Below are 19,106 nucleotides of genomic sequence, written 5' to 3' on the forward strand. Positions count from 1 at the left end.
TCTCAATTGTTGATGCTCTTCCAACATAACCTAGAAAGTGTACATACCACCAAAAGAGAGTGTTTTGCGATCCAGGCTAAGAAACAGCAAACACTGAATCTGGTATCTTAAATTTGAGGAAGGTATAATAGGGTTTGATAGATGTTTTCTATGGCATAGTTATTTCCATCTTTGCTCTCTCTTTGTATAATTTCTTCAGTTTTACTTTGATTTAATACTTCTGTCTTGTTTTGTGGTTGTTGGGTGGTTCTTGTTTGAATGTCCCTAAACTTTGGGCTCTCTAATGCTAAGTTATGGGATTGATTTCTTTTAATAATCACAGAAAGCACTTCATACTCAAAAGAACAAATGTCTCATTTGTCTTACATAATTTGAGAGTTCCACAGAGTTTTGTCTACCTAAATTCAAGTAAAGAGAAGTTAATCTTACATTTATAAAATATTCAAGTGACTTTATATCATAATTAAGATATGGAATTTTTATCAGCCTTGAAAAAAATGTTCTGGAACTTTCAGGAACTTTAGAAAAGTGAAATTACAGCTTTTTACTCACCTTAAATTAACTCTTCCCTTGAGGGTTCCTTTGAACAACAATTAGTATTGTAAATGTGCATTATAGATGTCCAAATGTGGCCTGAAAATGTGGGAAATTCTGATTAACCCTGTAATTTTTTTTAATCTGAGCATTTAGAGGCTTGAGGACCAGGGATATTTTCAGAACATGTTTTATTCATTGTTATGCTCTCATGCCTAGCATACTGCTCAGTATATAGTAGATACTTAATAAATATTTGCTAAAAGAGTGAGGACTGCTTTTCCAAGGTGCAGGCCATGAAACTGATTCTGGGTGATGCTCCTTAGTCTTTGAAAACAGGCTAACTCCATAAAACAATGGCTCCAGGTGCACAGTGAAAGGTGCTAAGTACCCTCACAGAAGCTACAGAGCTTGACAAACAAGAAGGTTGTATAGAGCGTAGCAACATTACTATAATAATCGTTAAACCAGCTTGTGTCCTGGTTTGTACTTGTGTACTTGGCATAGATAGTCTTTTAGCCAGATCTGCTAGGCCTGGTAAAATGCCACTATCTGAGTGCTGAACGAGGAAGTTCCAAGTTAGGTAATTTAGCAAAGGAACCAAACCTGACAAAAAAAGGATTATCCATTGGAAGCAAGAAAGGCAAAATAGCTGGGCCCGATGGAAAGGGGTGCCTTGGATAAATATCCACAAACTTACCCTTTCTTCCCACTCTTTTCAATCTTCTTCTACCTCTGTTCCAATACAGCTCCCTCTCTTATAACTTCCACTTTAAAATCCCTATAAAATCTGGCATAAGCCAGATTCCGATGCTGCTAACTTATTTTAGACATCCAAACCTCTGGGCTAGGAAGAGATTCAATTATTAAATCTTAACTTCTATTGAGTTTTACCTGAATGATCTATGTAACTGACTTAAGAAAATTAAGAAAGTCAGTTAAGGGCTAACACAGGAGAATTACTTAATCTAGACAAGTCCTTCATGCTAAGATCTGTGTATCTTCCCCCCATGCAAACAAAGTCCTCTCCATGGAACTCTATGGTACCTCCTACTAGAGGTCATTCTCTCCAGTGATTGCCACTCCTAATAGGTTGAGTGTTAGGGGCTGACAACATATAGTAAAGACACTTGAGAATGATGTTGAAAAACTTTCTCAAGTGCTCTTAAGGTTTTGTGGATGATTCTAAGAATATTGGAATTCCAAGAACATATTTGTACGTTGATTTAGTAACTGACCACTCTCAAAAAAGATTTAAGACAATTCACAGTGAAAACCTAAGTGAAAGTAAGCCAAAATATTTAACACAAGTCAGAAACAGGAAACAAAAGTTAGAGAGATGAAAGGAAAAGGAATTCTTAAACTCTCTTGAGGCAATGGAACACAAAATTTAGTGGTGAATTTCCTACTCACCAAAGAGACCAACGAAAAGAGCACATTGGGCATGTATCTCTCAATTTCTAGCAAAGAGAATGCAACAGTTCTTTAGGAACAATAAATATGTGTGAGGGAAAAAAAAAGCAGAAAAAGCTAGAAGTAAACTTTCCACTGAACATCTACAATGCACAGGATGATTTACATTCATTATGACATTTAATTGTGGGCACAACCCTGTGAGGTAGATATTATTTTTACAATAAAGGAAACTGAATCTCAAGAAAATTTAATTGACTTGACAAAAGTCACAGCTAGTAAGGGATGGAACTAGGACTTGAGCTCATGCCTATCTGATTCCATAGCTCATATCGCACCCAGAGAAGTGAATATCCCCTACTCCTATCTCATCATCTCACCTGCATCTTCCAATTCAAAGCATGCATACACACACACACACACACACACACACACACACACACACACACGTGCACAATTTTTCCTTCTATAACCAGGCTATATTCAGAAAGTATAATTGAGAAACTTCAGGAAAATGACAGAAATAACAGCTGTAAGCTCAGTATTCTCATTCCAACTACTATAACGGTAGCAATATCTCCATTTATGTGAAACATAAAATGCCTTTATAGATAAACCCTAAGAGAAAAATAGGCATATCTGTTACTTGGGCTAATGTTCTTTATGTTTTTATCTGTATGGGGACATCTGAGAGTTACACTGAGACCACAATAGTGGGCTTCAGGCAGGAAAAGTAAATCATATGCAGAGAAGCCAGTGAACTGGGGTTTGTTCCTAACATAGCACCTCCAAATAAAGTGGCCCCATTTCAGAAGACAGTGTCCAAACCTAGCTTAACTCTAGTCTAGCATCACGTGCCAAAGAATTGAATGTGATTAGTTTAGACAGGTAGAAGGACCAGCAAACTAGAGGGCTGCTTCCATGAGAGGAGCTGGGTTGCTTGTGATCCCAGCAAAGCGTGGGAAAAGAGTCTCCAACTCCAAAGGCAGAAATGGGCAAAGACAAGTTATTCTGGAGAGGTCTCCAGTCTAAGCAGGCAATCCGACCGGTGTCCAGTCACGGAGGTGAAGCCTGAAGGTTACGGTTAAGGGGAGAGGTTTCAGACGAGTGCCTAGGAACTCAGACAGAGGAGAGCTCCTTTTTTGGGAGTCTGAGCCAGGTACTACAGGAATTTTAAGATAAAAGTCTGAGTTTCTATGGCTGTTCGGAGCTGGATGAGCAGGGTCCTACAATCAACACACTATTTATCGGTAACTTATGACAAATTCCAATATTGCAAAGGCTCTTATTCTCTGGCAAAGAAACACAGATGGATCAAGTGACTTGCACAAGCAGCAGCCTGTGGCAAATTCATGACCAGAATTTATATTCTGTGGCTTTTCTTCTAAAACACCCTTGACCCATTTCTGTGGGGGACTCTACAATGAAGGAAATAAGACTGGAAACAGTGGCTGTCATGTTTCAGGTCTCTCATTGATCCTTTCGTATCTCATCACAATCAGTCTGACCAATTGCATCACACAGTGGTCCTGCAGACGCAGGATCCCTGTAGTTACTTTAATATTTAACATAGTAAAAATTGTGAGTGAACTCAAATATGATCTAATTTGAAGTTTCTCTACGGGCCACATGCATTTGATTATCTACACGAATAATTTATTATTACTTTTAGCTATAGTCGACAGCAATAAGAAGGTTGACCCAAAAAGGTAGGAAATCCTAAAATTACATTTTTAGGCACTATATAATGCCTTCTCCCTCTACTCCAAAGCATATTTAAATGGATCCATTTTTACTGACAGAGGAGAGTCAACCTGACAATTAAAATTTCTATATGCCACCCAAAATAGCTAAGACACATACAGAAGAGTTGAGTATCCTTGACCCATTGTATACTGGACATTTTTTTTAATAACATAAAATTTTATTCAATTTAAATTGAGTAGCACTCATCACAAGCTATTGTTTAATCTTTTTTTTACAAGTTTTAATTTAGTCACTGAATAGGTTGTCAAAACAGTAGAGCTGTTAGGAGGTTTACGTATGCATCGTAACTTCTGGCACAATTTCCGTTTCTGAAAACTGAACTACAGTTTTAAAGTACGTTTGCTCTTCTCCTTCCCTTTCTCTATTTTCAGTGCTTATCAAAATATTTAGTACTAATAATGTACATATGAAACCTAAATATTCCAAGTATTGTTAGCTAAGGGCTAACAATATGGTATATGACACTTTCTGGTATATGACACAAATACCGTGGCTATTTCAGGATCGTTATTTTTCCTAATTATAACGAAGATGTGTACCAGAGATAGTAGTCCAAATTGACTTGAGATTCCTTCTAAAGGTTGTCTTTCTAGTTGTACCACCTTTCATTAGTTATGTCTTATTAATTGTCACGTTGCATTATATCTGTGCACGGTATGGTGCTACATAACATAATGCAGGAAATGAGAAGCAGTGTGAAACGTTGTAGGCATTACATTTTAATGAGACAGCATTTGTGTTGCGTCTGAATGCCTGCAGTTAATTCCGAGAACAAGTATTTGAGTTAAAATTCTGACATGTTCAGCAAAGCAAGTATTCATTAAGGCAGGCGAGGTAGAAGCATTGTAAGAACTCCTGTGTGACATTTACTACACCCGCGGTTCTGTGAACGCGAAATATACTTTATTTCAGGTGGAGGTAACCCTGTGCGCTGGTAGTATGAAACTCTTTCTTTTTTTTTCTTCAGGTCCTAAAGGGTTTCCCAGAATGTTTACAAGCTGACATTTGTCTACATCTCAACCAGACTTTGCTGCAAAACTGCAAAGCCTTTCGAGGGGCAAGTAAAGGTTGCCTTAGAGCTTTGGCAATGAAGTTCAAGACCACCCATGCACCTCCAGGAGATACCCTGGTTCACTGTGGGGACGTCCTCACTGCACTTTATTTCTTATCCAGAGGCTCCATTGAAATCCTCAAAGATGACATTGTGGTAGCTATTCTGGGTGAGTGTTTTAGAATTGGATAGTCACAAATTCAGTTATTAGCTACTGCAATGCATAGTTTAAAATGACAGAAAAGAGGGCTTTCCTATTTATTTATGAGTACTAAGACTGATGAGTAATTTTAAAGCTCTATTTAAAATTCAATTCAAATCAAATTAACCTTGCAGAAAATATGTTTTCTTGACTGTCTCACTTTTTCTCTGGTGTGTAAATGCTTCCATCTTGGCACCTACTTAAGCTTTTGAGGCCAGATATATGAAAATAGTCAGAATTTTCCTTTTCATGTTAGAGGATCTTGGATTTATGCTGAGATCTTATCACCTTAAATAAAATATATACGTAGTAAGCATACTTGCTAGCATGTGCCAATGCCCTGTCATGAAGTGGGTTTATATGTTGATGAATTTCATCTACTTGCTGTGCACTTTACCTGCTGTGTCCCATCAAACAGAATTATATGAGTCCTTACCTGGGTAATATAGGGCTATAAACTTAACACCTAGGGATAAAAGTGGTGAGGAGATGAAAATTAGTAATAAGTTAAACTGGTTTGGGTGCAAAAGAAAGTCCATCTGTCCAATCTGCCTCTTCAAAAATAAATTTAGTCATTGCGAACTTGTAAGATTTCTTTAGAATATTAGAACAATGGTGAAGAACAAGGGAGCAGAGAGAAACTAGATCAGTTGTTGTCCTCTCCTATCCCCTAGCCAGTATGTTTAAGCCTCCGTCTCCCCATGAGAATACCCACCCCCAATGATTGTGAACATGTGCACTTCCTTTTTCCTGCAGATTAAATCTGGTCCTATTTAAATAACAAGCACGTAAGTCAGTGATTTCCTTTCGCTTGACTCTTGATGTTAACATCCAAAAGGACAAGGATATTGTCTGTTTTCTTCACTGCTACGCAGAGCCAAAATGGGCATAGCACAGGGCCCAATACATGAATGAAGATGTTTGAGAGATTCCTATTTATTTTGATAATTTTATTATGAGAGCCTTTTGAAAATTTTTTCAAAATTGACCAGATGCACAATTTGGTTTACGATCCAATAAGCAGGCTAAAAACATATTCTAAATCACTTAGCAGCTAAACAATAAAGTGAGATTTTCACCAGATTTGGCTTTGACAGTTTGCTTTAGTATGGTGCCAGGGAAGGAGCACACATCATTGCGTTCCTGATCTTCAAATCAGCCATTCCTAACTTCTACAGGAAGGTAACAAGCCTTCTTGCTTTATAAAATAATAATTTTAGGGCTTCCCTGGTGGCGCAGTGGTTGAGAGTCCACCTGCCGATGCAGGGGACACGGATTCGTGCCCCGGTCCGGGAAGATCCCACATGCCGCGGAGCGGCTGGGCCCGTGAGCCATGGCCGTTGAGCCTGTGCGTCCGGAGCCTTTGCTCTGCAACGGGAGAGGCCACAACAGTGAGAGTCCCATGTACAGCAATAAAAATAAAAATAAAAATAAATATAAAATAATAATTTTAGAGTGTAGTTAAGCTGTACACGGGGACTGGCTTACCCTTTGCTCATTTACAGTCACATAGCTAATTAAAATACGAAGCTCATGCTGAATTTAGTTCAGAGCTTTTCTCTGATAACATCTATGCTGAAGTATCAAAACTATAAAGAATTTCAAGAGATTCTCCTTTTCTGTCTCCATTTCCATGTAAATCTGCACTTAAAATCCTCAGAAATAGTGATTATTTATTCTATTTTTGAAAAGCTAAGTATTTATTTAAACTACAGTTAATGTATTCTCTCCAATGTTAATTTTTCTTATAAAGATACGGCATCTGATTTCTCCCCATTATATTCACACTTAGAATAAGAACATTACAGCATTTTTCTTTTACATGAACTTTATTGTTTAAAAGTCTTGGTAGTTTCCATAGTCAGGTATATATGAACTTGTCTACCAAAAACTACAGTAACAGATCCAGGGAGTTTTTTCTAAATCTGAAAAGAAGCTTCAGGATATATGTAAGAAGGTACATTTTACGCTGCCATTGACTACCTTTAAAAGTTATGTAATCGATAATCCATCAGTAGTTATTACGCATGTATTCCATAGGTATGATTTTTAAGTGCCTTGACATTCAGAGACAGAAAAATCTAAGTGGCCATGACTTTCAGGGAAAATATTGGGAGAAGATGAAACATATCAAGGGTGCTAAGATTATGACTGGAGTCAGAATGCATGGGATTTAGTCATGGCCACTCTCTCCCTCCCTTTACTTCACCCAACTAAGAAGGTGACCTTGACCTAATCCGTTTACTCTCTTTAATCTTCTATCCATATTCATAAAATTTGGATAATAATTAGTAATTTTTTCATGAGGTTATTTTGGGGATCAAGTGAGATAATACACCTAAGCATTTGACACAGTGCCTGACACCTACTTAGTCCTCAGCATTTGTTGTTGCTGTCATTATCATCCTCATCACTGAAGGGCACCTAGGAAAGAGGTGACACGTGGCTAGGCAGAGGGTCTGCGGAGGGTGCCCATCAGAAGCCAGACAGTGAAATAACCCCAGGTTTGGCAAAAAAGCAGGAAGGACACACTTTTAGAAGAAAGGCCATAAGGCCATATAGTAAAAAAGCATGACTGTATTTTTTTTTTTTTGAGAAAATGTAGCTAGATTTATTAAACAATTGGGCAACTTTATTAAGGGCAAATCCAAAAGTGGTTACTAAAGGAAACAGGGTATGTTCAAATTGTACCCCTAGTCCTCTTAAGTGTTAAAAGAGTTCCACCAAAACCCCATGTTTGGCATCACCTCCTGAGACCATCCTGAGATAGAAAGTTTTAAAATTTGACTCTCCACAGCCTTTCGCATATTCCTAGGTTGACAAAATTAGACCACACCTACTATTGGCAAGACTCTTTTCTAGCAATGTGTGGCATAGCAGACTAGAGCCGTGTTTGCTGCATTCCAGATGCTTAGCCAAAGAATCAAAACAAGGAAGTAATGGGGATTATACCAGGACCAGTGCTCTAAGAGACAAAATTCTGGTCAGTGAACAAACATGACTGGGGCAGCCAGTACGAGGTACTGGAATTTTGCTGCCCAAGTGTCTGTTGGCTGTAGGGTCTTACATATGAAATTTTTGGTTCAGGGATTGGTCAGTGGTCCCCTTCTACTTTCAGAAGGAAAACATTAAGTTCAGATTCCTTTTTTTCCTTTTCTCCTTTTATCTTTTTTAGGAAAAAATGATATATTTGGAGAAATGGTTCATCTTTATGCCAAACCTGGAAAGTCTAATGCAGATGTAAGAGCTCTCACGTACTGTGACTTGCATAAGATCCAGAGAGAAGACTTGCTAGAGGTTTTGGATATGTATCCTGAGTTTTCTGATCACTTTCTCACAAACCTAGAGTTGACTTTCAACCTAAGGCATGAAAGTGCAAAGGTATATGTTGCCTGCTTACTTTTGTACTCTGACATTTTATTTTATTCTTGGATTGCCCAAATACCTCTGAAAGATCAAGTGGAATAGTGTAGAAAAACTTAAGCAATTGTGAATATTTGAAAGGAAAAGCTAACTTAATATTGGAATTTCTCAATTATAGAGATGGAATTCAGTCTAATTTCTTTCAAGTATATTGAATAATTTTAGGTAGTTCAATTACTTTTGACCTTTTAGGAACTCTTGGGTGATATATTTGATTTATAATAGCCTTGGTTTATATTGAGTGTGCCAATTATTTGTAATAAATGGGTGATTCTAGGCTATTGAAAATTGCCTAGAAGAGTTTATCTTATAAAGAGGTTAAAATATTCTCTCAGCTATTATTTACGCCATAAACTGTTTACCGATATCTTTTCAATAATTATGAAGAAGTTAAACTCTTAAAGTTTAGGCCCATATTTAACACAATTTCTAAATTGCAGAAGTATAAATTAATCAGGCTTATACCTGAGTCAAAATTAATGCTACAGAATGAAGAACATTTACTCTACTAGAAATAATATTTTAAGTAATATGATTTCACCTAGGATGAATTTTGAGAGTGTAACCCTTATATCCCTCACCCTCTTCCACTATGAAAATGTGTCCTTATGACCTACGAGTATTCTAAGAATATAGACTTTATCTTGCAGCCCACAATTTATTACTAGGTTATTCCTCCATCCCCTTCCCCCCAAACCTCATAACCCCAACTCCAATTCTACATACTTTTTTGTCAGAAACCAAATGTTTTGACACTTGCCAGTATATTTTAATGCTAACAAATAAAAGATCCTCAAGTCAAGAGTTAGGTAAAACGTGGTATATTTCATTCTCCCTGGAGTTACAGTCATTCCCAGGGTGCTGTGAGAGACAAAGATTTTAAGGTCACAAGAGTACCATTCGATAACCTGAAACGCCAGCTCAGTAGTTACTTCTTTTCAAAAAGCTGAAAAGTTGAAAAATAATTAGGTGGTAAGAGGTTCGTTACCAAGAGTATATTCTTTTTATAATGATTTTAATTCAGAATTCTGTCAAATTGCAGTTTGAGATCACCAACCTCATTCTTACTTTGCTTTTAAAAACAACAGGCATCTACCTCAGATAACTTATTTACATAAAACGTTTAGGCCGCAACCAAAAAAATATTTGGAAACTTCCAGTTTTGTTTACAAGAGAGGGAGGAAGGAGGAATGGGGAACAAAATAATCAAGGGTTCAGAGCATAGTGTTTATTGAATTCAACCTTATATTTATTCTTGTGAAATTTAACCTTGCCATCATTACCATGTAATTTAAACATCATAGCTAATTATAATTAATTTACACTTTTTTCTCTGTAGTAATGCAGATTCTGCTATTTTTTTAATTATTATTATTTTTATTTTAAACTTTACCAAGTTACATAAAATATATTCCACATGAAGGAATATGTTGTCTCTAAATGTTGACAACATCATCCCCAAACATTTCTGATAAATAACTTCTACAACTCTGATTTCCCCATTAGGTGGAGAAACTACTAGGATTATTCTAGCAGACTATTTTATAATTTAGAGAAAACCATTAAGCAAAGTATTGTAGCTATCTGCCTGCAATCTAATTATTAAGTCTTAAAGTGGTTGAAATAATATGAAATAGTAAAGAGTTTACTGATGATACATTGTGTTCAAATTGAATAATCTTCCATTTTATCTTCACGTTCCATTAACAAAGGCTGATCTCTTATTACAATCCCAGTCCATGAATGATTCTGAAGGAGACAACTGTAAACTACGCAGAAGGAGATTGTCATTTGATAGTGAAGGAGAGAAAGGTAATTCATTCTTTTCTAAAATTTAAATGCAGAACATGTGGTTATCAGTTCTTCTTACTTAAATGCTCATTATACTTCTGATTTCAAGGATAAACTTTATTCAGATTTTAAGGCAAATCCTTTGCTTTTTTCAGTAGCTAATGATATGGTTTCTGATTGATAGCTCTCAACAGTGTTTCTCAAGACCTGATCCTAGGCCCTCTTCTTTTCTTATTCTATGTCATACTCTTTCCCCGAGTAATCTCATTTATACCCATAGTTTAATTATATTTTCACATAGGAGATGTACATATTTATATCTTAATCCCAGATCATCTGAGCTTCAGTCTCATATATCCAGATGCCTATTAAGCCATCTACTTGAAATCGCAAGGGCAGCTCAAACTCAACATTTCTTAAATTGAAATCATGGTGTCCCACTGGAAACCTATCTCTCCATCAATTGCCGTGTCTCTAAATGGCATCACCATTCTATAAACTGCACAAAACAGATCTATCTAGGAACCAACCATCTCTCAACCTCTTCATCCACCCTGGTAACAAGTCTTGTTAGTGGCACCCGCAACACATCCATTTACTCTTCAAACCAGGTCTCTATTGTTTCACTTTTCTCCATCTTCAGAGCCGCAACTCTGGACCAAGCTACCATAATACTGAAACACGTTTCAACTCACCTTCCCAACTTGCCCTCTGTCATCTATTCTCCACACTGGACCACTGGTGATTTTTTTTTTTCTAAATGCAGGTATGTTTATGTCACCCACATATTTAAAGCCCTCTAAAGACGTCCCATTCCCTAAATTCTTCATAGGGTAGGTTTATGCCTACCTCTTCAGTCTTATCTCATACCATCCTTTCCTTCACTACCCTAACCTGGCCTTCCCCACCAGCTCCTCTCTTTTGCAGCATTTATTCCAGCTGTACTTCCGTATGATTTGCATCATCATTTAATCAGTGATATCTGCCTGTAGATCATAAGCCCCACGGGAAATATTTAGTCACCTGAAGCTTCAGTGCTTGCCTCACAGCAGGTCTTCAACAAATATTTGTTGAAAGAATGACTGAGTTAATGAACTAGCATTTGAGCATTTTCCATATGATTCTTTTCCTCCTTTTGCCTTCTTAATCCAAGTTCTTTTCTTGGCCCTCTTCCCTCTGGATTCTCTCCCAAGGGGAGAGCATCTACTAGCTTTAACTTGCCCTATATTTCAAGTGAACTCAGCTACCCTCTCTTTCACATACATCATTTTTGTGTTTTTGCTTATATCCTTTCCTTAATTGGAATTTACTTCCCTATCCTTAAACACACACACACACACACACACTCACACACAACTATACCACACCACTTTTTCATCCGTTAAATTACATTTTTTTGTCAAGGTTAATCTTCAGTGATATTCAGTGTGAACTCTTCCTTGATTTCCTCAAAAATACAGGTTTTCTTTCTTTCCTGAATTCCTAAGCCACTTCCCTGTTGTTATACGGATGGGCCTTGACTTACGATGAAACAATTTGTGATTTTTTCACTTTACAATAGTGCGGAAACAATACACATTTAGAAGAAACCGTACTTCAAATTTTGAATTTTGATCTTTTCCCAGCTAGCAATACGCTGTGACGCTCCCTTGTGATGCTGGGCAGCGCCACTCCCAGTCAGCCGCACGGTCAAGAGGGGAACGGCCAATACACTTACAACCATTTTGTTTTTCACTTTCAGTGCAGTATTCAATAAATTACATGAGATATTCAACAGTTTGTTGTAAAATAAGCTTTTGTTAGATGATTTTGCCCAACCATAGACGAATGTAAGTGTTCTGAGCATGTTTAAGGTAGATTAGGTTAAGCTATGATGTTCAGTATGTTAGATGTATTAAATGCATTTTCAACTTATGATATTTTCAACTTCCAATGGGTTTATTGGGCTGTAACCCCATTGTAAATCAAGGAAGATCTTTATTTTCAAAATCTGCCCTGTTCAGTGGTTATTGGTACGTTTGTCCTTTTTCTCTATCAAACTGCAGATTCTTTTAGCAAATCGTGGTTGATAAATATCTGTTGAATTGGGCTGACTGTTGACTCCTCTGGCTGATTGCAGAACAATAAACCATTCACAGATAGGTGATAATTTATTACTGCAATGTCCTTCATTATTCTCCTAGTGACTTTTTCTAAAATCAGAACCATAACAGTCAAGCTGTTCTTCTGTCAACTTAATCTAAATCCCTTATCCTGAAGTTAATCTCATATTTTGATCTCACTAGAAATGAAGAACAGCTTGACGATATTGTCTATATAATAATGTCCCCCATACAGTTGAAGATTTATTAAATCTCCTTTCAATCTTGTTCAGTTTCTTCATTCTCAAGCTAAATGACTCAACGTTTTTATCTCCTGACGAGGCCCTGAGTGTGTCACAATTTATATTGTGCTCGTGCATGTAGACATTTCTATTGATTCTGAAAACTTTTCCTTTAATCACGGGCTTAGTCTATAAGACCCATTTTATATAAAGTGTTGATGGTAAGGGATTTGCCTGCCTGTAGCTCTTTGAAGTTTCCTGGTGTGTCAGTGAGTAAGCACTTTTTGGTCAACATGAAAACACAATTAACTCCAGTTATCCGGAGCCTGAGAGCCTATTCCAGTCTTCAGGACTCCATGGTGCAATAGGCAAGTTTAAAATTTGCTGAAAGCAATTTAATCCCAATCACCCCAATCTAAAGATCTGAAAGGGCCGCTCATTCTATATTTCTTGATATAGAATCAATATCTGGGAGGAAAATGCATATAAGTAAGTATAAAGAGCAGAGAACTTTCAGAAGATAATTGATACTGAATGATATGGAGGGTACATAAACTAAAAGCTGCCCATGAAATGTATTGATTACTTTAGAGTTGGTTTACTGCTCATTTGAAACAGTACCTTGAGGGCAGATATCCAAGAGTGCTGATGACTGTGAATTAATCAGCAGAGGCATCAAGAACCAGAGGGAAGGACACGTGGTTAGCCATTGGAGACAGACAGAGGTTGAGTCTTACAATTACCACTCACGACCTACTCAATACAACACTGGAACTCTTCAGGCTTCAACTCTCACCTGCACAGCGCCCCCCACCATGTCTACCACGTGGTGCTAAGGAGCTTACATTCAAAAAGAGATATTAAGAATGAAAAGATATATATAGAACCTCTGCAAGTTGACTTGAACTAGATAGAAGCTTAACGTATCGGATCACTTCTCTCCTAAAATGCATTTGTAGATGAAAGTGGTTTGTCCTCATAGGCTGCACATTTCTTTTAAGAATATAAACTCAGTTCCTGACAAGTAAGAGTTGTCAGTTCAGGTCCAAATTTGAGGACACCTTGTATTTTTTTGAAGATATATTCAAGAAGTTCTCTTTCCTTCCTAAAATTCTGGCATGGAGGTACCCAGGACCTCCCCGAACTGACTATGGTCATTGTAGGGGGAGATGTTATAGTTCCTGAGAGGGAAGTAAAATGTTATTTTTACAGAAAGTGAAGAATAAAAATGTATCTTCAATGACTTCCTTAGTGATCACAAGCATTGGCAAAATAGTTGGACAGAACAGAAATAAATGTGGTATAACCGTTTGGAACATGTTGAAAAATAGTCTCTAACTGGTCTTCAGAGTTGGATTGTACTTACTTCAGAGTGTGTCAGTGTGGTTTATTGGGTTATGGGAATACTTCTTTTAAAATTTTGTGATGTGGAGCTAAGATCCCACAAGCTGTGCGGCACAGCCAAAATAAAATAAAATAATAAAATTTTATGTTGTGTATATTTTATAATATACATAAATTTTAGTACAGTAGCATGTAAAATGGCACATGAGATACACACACAAGCATATATATATTTTTTACTGATAGCACTTTTGTGACCAAATATTTGGAATATTCTGCTCAACTCTTTCTATGAACGGAAAATGCAATATCAAAGTAGCTACTAATGGCTGACTTAGGGAGACAGTGACCTTTTGAGAGAGAATAATGCAATGAGAACAGCAATTAACAGGCCTCCCCAGAAAACAGAAAAAAAAATTAAAATGTGCTAAAGATATGACTGTACCAACCAAAGGGATGGAAATTAAGGTGAAAAAATGTTCAGCATCTTCTTTTCTTTGGATTTAGATAGTGCCACACATTTCATGAAAAAACAGAAACCCATTTTAAGAGATATACACATCCTAAGAGCAATTTTCTCATTTCCCTACCCATGTAATTTTTATTGAAATGGGCACTTCTATATATATCAACTGGTAAAATCTAGTGTTCCAGAAAATGAGTGGAAAGAGGTCTTGCAAACTCATCATACCTGTGTTTCAAAGAATAGCAATAAAGCTTATCTCCTTGTAATGTTGGTTTAGTGATTTCACATTGCCATCCAAAAGTCAGTAAAGTTTTGAAAGTGTTTCTCCAAAATAAATAGCTTCTGTGAAAGTTATTGAAGTTAGGAGTAAATATATACACTGTTAAACTTGTTTTTACAGAATATAGGTGGGTCAAATTCTAATTTTATTAAGTTTTTAAATATATTGCTATTATACTTTGGCATCTCTTTGGAATATCTTCTCCAATAATAAATAATGATTAGCTTTTGTTATCCATTTCAGTCATACATAAATGTATCTTTAATTTTTAAGATAAATTCTTTATCTTTATTTATATAGAAAAATGACTCTAATCCACTTTCAACTTTCTTTGATGCTAGAGAAGAACTCAAGTACTTGAGATCAAATGAAGAAATTTATTTTGGACTCCAATTTTCCAATGAAATAAATGTTTTTTAATGCATTCAGCTGGAAAATGCTCAACTCATCTCAAAATCGTTACCAGTAGGAAATCTTAAACGCAAATGCTGAGAGAGTACATTAAATGCCTCTCTTTTACCAAAAGTTGGGTCCACCTGTTGGGTCTGACAAATAAAAATGATAAATCACCTGAGAGAAAGACTCCATAAATAATGGAGAGAGCACAAGCATTTGTTCCCAGATTGTTTGAAATGTAAGAATTTTACATAATCATTCTTAAGATGGATGGGTCAACCACTCCATCAGGACATTCGTTCTGTGCTCTTCAATCCATCCTGAACACAGAGAGACACCTACAAGACAATTCACAACTGCTTTAGAATTGGATCCTGTGAGAAAAGGGGAGGAGGTGAACTGTCAGCCTACAGAAACAAGGGATTTTTTAAAAAGTTTTCAGTCATCTAAATCAGAAAAATTGGAGGCTTAATTAAATAGGCAGCGTTTTTTTTCTTTGTAAAACGATGGTAACAGGAATGATTATACAGTCTCATTTCTAGCAAAAGGGAAAATGTAAAAACTACTCAGATTACTATTCGGAATACTATTTCTACATAGCATTTAAGAAAACAACATTAAGAAATAATAATAATAAAATAGCAGGGCTTCCCTTGTGGCACAGTGGTTGAGAGTCTGCCTGCCGATGCAGGATACACGGGTTCGTGCCCCGGTCCGGGAAGATCCCACATGCCGCAGAGCGGCTGGGCCCGTGAGCCATGGCCGCTGGGCCTGCGCGTCCAGAGCCTGTGCTCCTCAACGGGAGAGGCCAAAGCAGTGAGAGGCCCGCATACCGCAAATAAATAAATAAAATAAAATAAAATAGCATTAAGAATAACATTAAGGAAAATAGTACCTAATGCTACTTAATGTCTATTAAATAATCCAGTTTAACCAGAAATGGAACAAGCCATCAAAATCTAGAGGTACCTGGAGGCCAATTATAATGCATTTCAGTCCAATATCATGTATTCCATTAGCCAACCTCCAGCCTAAGCCTGAGCAGTTTCCATTTTTAATCCACAAATAGATTGTCATTTCAACTGTCATTTTAAATGATCAGATTTGAAGCTTTGATTTATCTAGTATGGAATAGAAAAATGTTGCAGTTGGGCTGCATCAGAGAAACTGTTCACATGGCCTGAGTTCCAAAACGCAGCTGGCTGATGATCCAGTGGCAATGAACACAGAAGTAAATGTGGAGTAATTTCCCCTATGTATTAGAAAAAATTCAAGGATATCAAACGTTTTCTTCTTTCATGATCCTACTTTTACCTGAAATTCTTGCTGAAGGATTTAGATGGCATGTGTATGAAATAATTTGCTCCGGGTTCACTAGAGAACTAAATAATAATCCCTCATTCACCACATTTTGTGAACACGTGTCCCGAGTTGAAATCAGCAAGTTATAATTCAGTTTAACAATATATGTTGACTGATGAATTTGTGCCTAAGCATCCAAAATCAAGCCATAATTTAGTAAACTAAGACCAAGGCCCATGTGGTAGGTGGGACAGAACATTTTACTATGTATGAGGATTTACAAATCTACAGAGAACTCCCAAGGTCTTTCAAGCCAAAAAGGCGAAGTGATTTAATGATGTGTGATGTACATTCATTACAAATACCCATGTTAGCATTATCCTTACTTATATCAGAGACATATGAATTCCATGTTAATTCAGTTTACATTTGATTCTGCTGGAAAAGATTCCATGAAAGTGTTTAAAGGAAAAGCACTTTGGGGAAGATGAGAAGCCTTTGTTGGTTCAAATGCCATTGGTGGCCAAACTGCACAAAAATTTACTCAGGAGCAACAAACTGATGCAATTCACAAAGCAGGTATGAGTATAATTTAGAGACGTGAAGTGTCTAATTTTTTTAACATTTACTAGCATAAAATTGGAAACTGTTATTTTTTGAGGAATGAAATGATATGTTTATAAAGTGGGGAAATGATCAAATTTTCAGGAGGGGAGAAGTTAAAATCACAGGAAACAGAGGAAGAGATGACAAGAATGAAGGAAGGCTGTGTCCGTGACACTGGAGAGAAAGGGCTTGTGTAAGAAGAGTTGATCTGGATATTTACAGGCAACTAGGCTAGTGGTTGAGCAGAGAAATCTAAGTGATACTGAGTAATCAATGATGTCAACAATGCTTGAGACTGGAAAGGTCTGTGGTCTTCTCAGTAATGATGAAATCACTGAGCAAGTGGGGAATCTTAAAGAAAATAAATTAAGCAATCTGCTTGCACTACATTGAACTTTAATTGGCAAGGTGTAAACTAACTCCTTAATAACCATTTCACATGAACTGTTTTTTGGGGGTTTTTTTGTTTTTGTTTTTTTGTGGTATGCGGGCCTCTCACTGTTGTGGCCTCTCACGTTGCGGAGCACAGGCTCCGGATGCGCAGGCTCAGTGGCCATGGCTCACGGGCCCAGCCGCTCCACGGCATGTGGGATCTTCCCGGACCGGGGCACGAACCCGTGTCCCCTGCATCGGCAGGCGGACTCTCAACCACTGCGCCACCAGGGAAGCCCCATGAACTGGTTTTTAAACTCTATCCATTTTTACCTTGGGCTGCTTTCTAGCTTCTCATATTTTAAATTATGATTTTTTTAAATAAAAGAAAAAGATCTCTGTTTAATTTCTGTGCCATATGGGAATTTTAAAAAACAGTTGGAAGTTTCTCTGGAGTGGCCTTAAATCAGTTCATTTGGCCTTCTATAAATAACAAAGTAAGCACAACCAGGCGGAGAATAGATGGAGACACCATCTTAAACGTTTCTCTAGAAAATGATATACCTTCTGGAGTATGTGGGTTAGTTATTAGCAGTAACCAGATGGAGAATTATACTGTCTCCCCAGGACACTAATGGGAACAAGTTCTGGGTTTTGTCTCTTGGAGTTTTTCCTGCTGAAATACGTTCTAACACAACCTGCCAGGCTGAAATTATCCTGACATTTCAGTATAAAGCAGCTAATATGCACTACTGGCTTTAATGTAGTTAGGTAAACCTACCTTAATTACTGTGTTTAAGCTTTATATTCTTTGCAATATCCTGCACAACCAAACTGCCTGGAATGTCAAGGCCATTACATGCATTGAACTAGGGTTGAAGTTCAGCCTGCCAGCCTGTACCACAAGGAGGCTCCCGGTTTTGACCTTCACAATGTGGAATGACCACCACAGATGAGAGGGCATGAAGGTTAAAAACAAACAAACAGTAAGCTGCATAGCGGTGACATTTTAGAATTGGGACACATTTTTCTTCACTTTTTCATTTCCTTCAAGAAATAGTACACCATATTTTAAGAATACAAATGACTGTTGAGCATGTATAAATAAGGTTTAAGTTATCCTAAAGTTTTTTTTCAGAGATATAAATGCTATTACTACCACAGATATTCTTTTAATTTTGGAACGAATAGCATATCTCATTAAGATAATCTAATGTACTGTGAATTATGAAAGAAAAAGTCTTCTTAAGTAGTTACATACTCAGTAGGAAAAAGAGAAAGAACAACTTTTCTGGCAGTTTAAAAGAAAATCTATGTTAAAGTTATTCCAAAAAAAAATCACTATGACAAAGGTAGTTTATGTAGCGCTAGATAGTGCAGTAGGCATAGAGTCTCACATTTGATTCTCTTCTATAAAATAACTTTTCTTTGATAGATTTTGGCAAAGGAAGCACTACAAATGATCCTGAAGACTCTGTCGATACCATAAGACATTATCAGAGGTCCAAGAAACACTTTGAAGAGAAAAAAAGCAGATCTTCATCTTTCATCTCCTCCATTGACGATGAACAAAAGCCTCTCTTCTCAGGAATTGTAGATTCTCCTCCAGGAATAGGGAAAGTAACTGGACTTGATCTTGAAGAAACAGTACCCACCTCAGGAAGAATTCCCATAGATAAAAGAAGTCACTCTTGCAAAGGTAATCAAGTTTCTCCAGAATCTCGTTGTCTTTCCTCGGGACTAATCACAAAATGGTGACTTGGCACAAATGAAGGACCATACCGCACATTAATCTAATCTGCAGTGTTGTGATATATTTGCAAAGATCAAATCTTA

The 19,106-nt window shown here is 37.0% G+C and overlaps 1 protein-coding gene across 1 annotated transcript in view; it reads left to right on the forward strand.

Moving 5' to 3' along the window:
• KCNH7 (potassium voltage-gated channel subfamily H member 7) overlaps nucleotides 1-19,106 on the forward strand; it is a 448,518-nt gene that overhangs the window by 415,481 nt on the left and 13,931 nt on the right. Inside the window, exons 10-13 of the mRNA XM_024735942.1 lie at nucleotides 4,682-4,934; nucleotides 8,143-8,348; nucleotides 10,103-10,202; nucleotides 18,718-18,969. Coding sequence (XP_024591710.1) covers nucleotides 4,682-4,934; nucleotides 8,143-8,348; nucleotides 10,103-10,202; nucleotides 18,718-18,969 — 811 coding nt within the window. The remainder of the gene's footprint in view (nucleotides 1-4,681; nucleotides 4,935-8,142; nucleotides 8,349-10,102; nucleotides 10,203-18,717; nucleotides 18,970-19,106) is intronic.

This window comes from Neophocaena asiaeorientalis, unplaced genomic scaffold, assembly GCF_003031525.2.
Source record: "Neophocaena asiaeorientalis asiaeorientalis breed wild unplaced genomic scaffold, Neophocaena_asiaeorientalis_V1.1 scaffold72, whole genome shotgun sequence".
In the NCBI taxonomy this organism is placed as follows: Eukaryota; Metazoa; Chordata; class Mammalia; order Artiodactyla; family Phocoenidae; genus Neophocaena; species Neophocaena asiaeorientalis.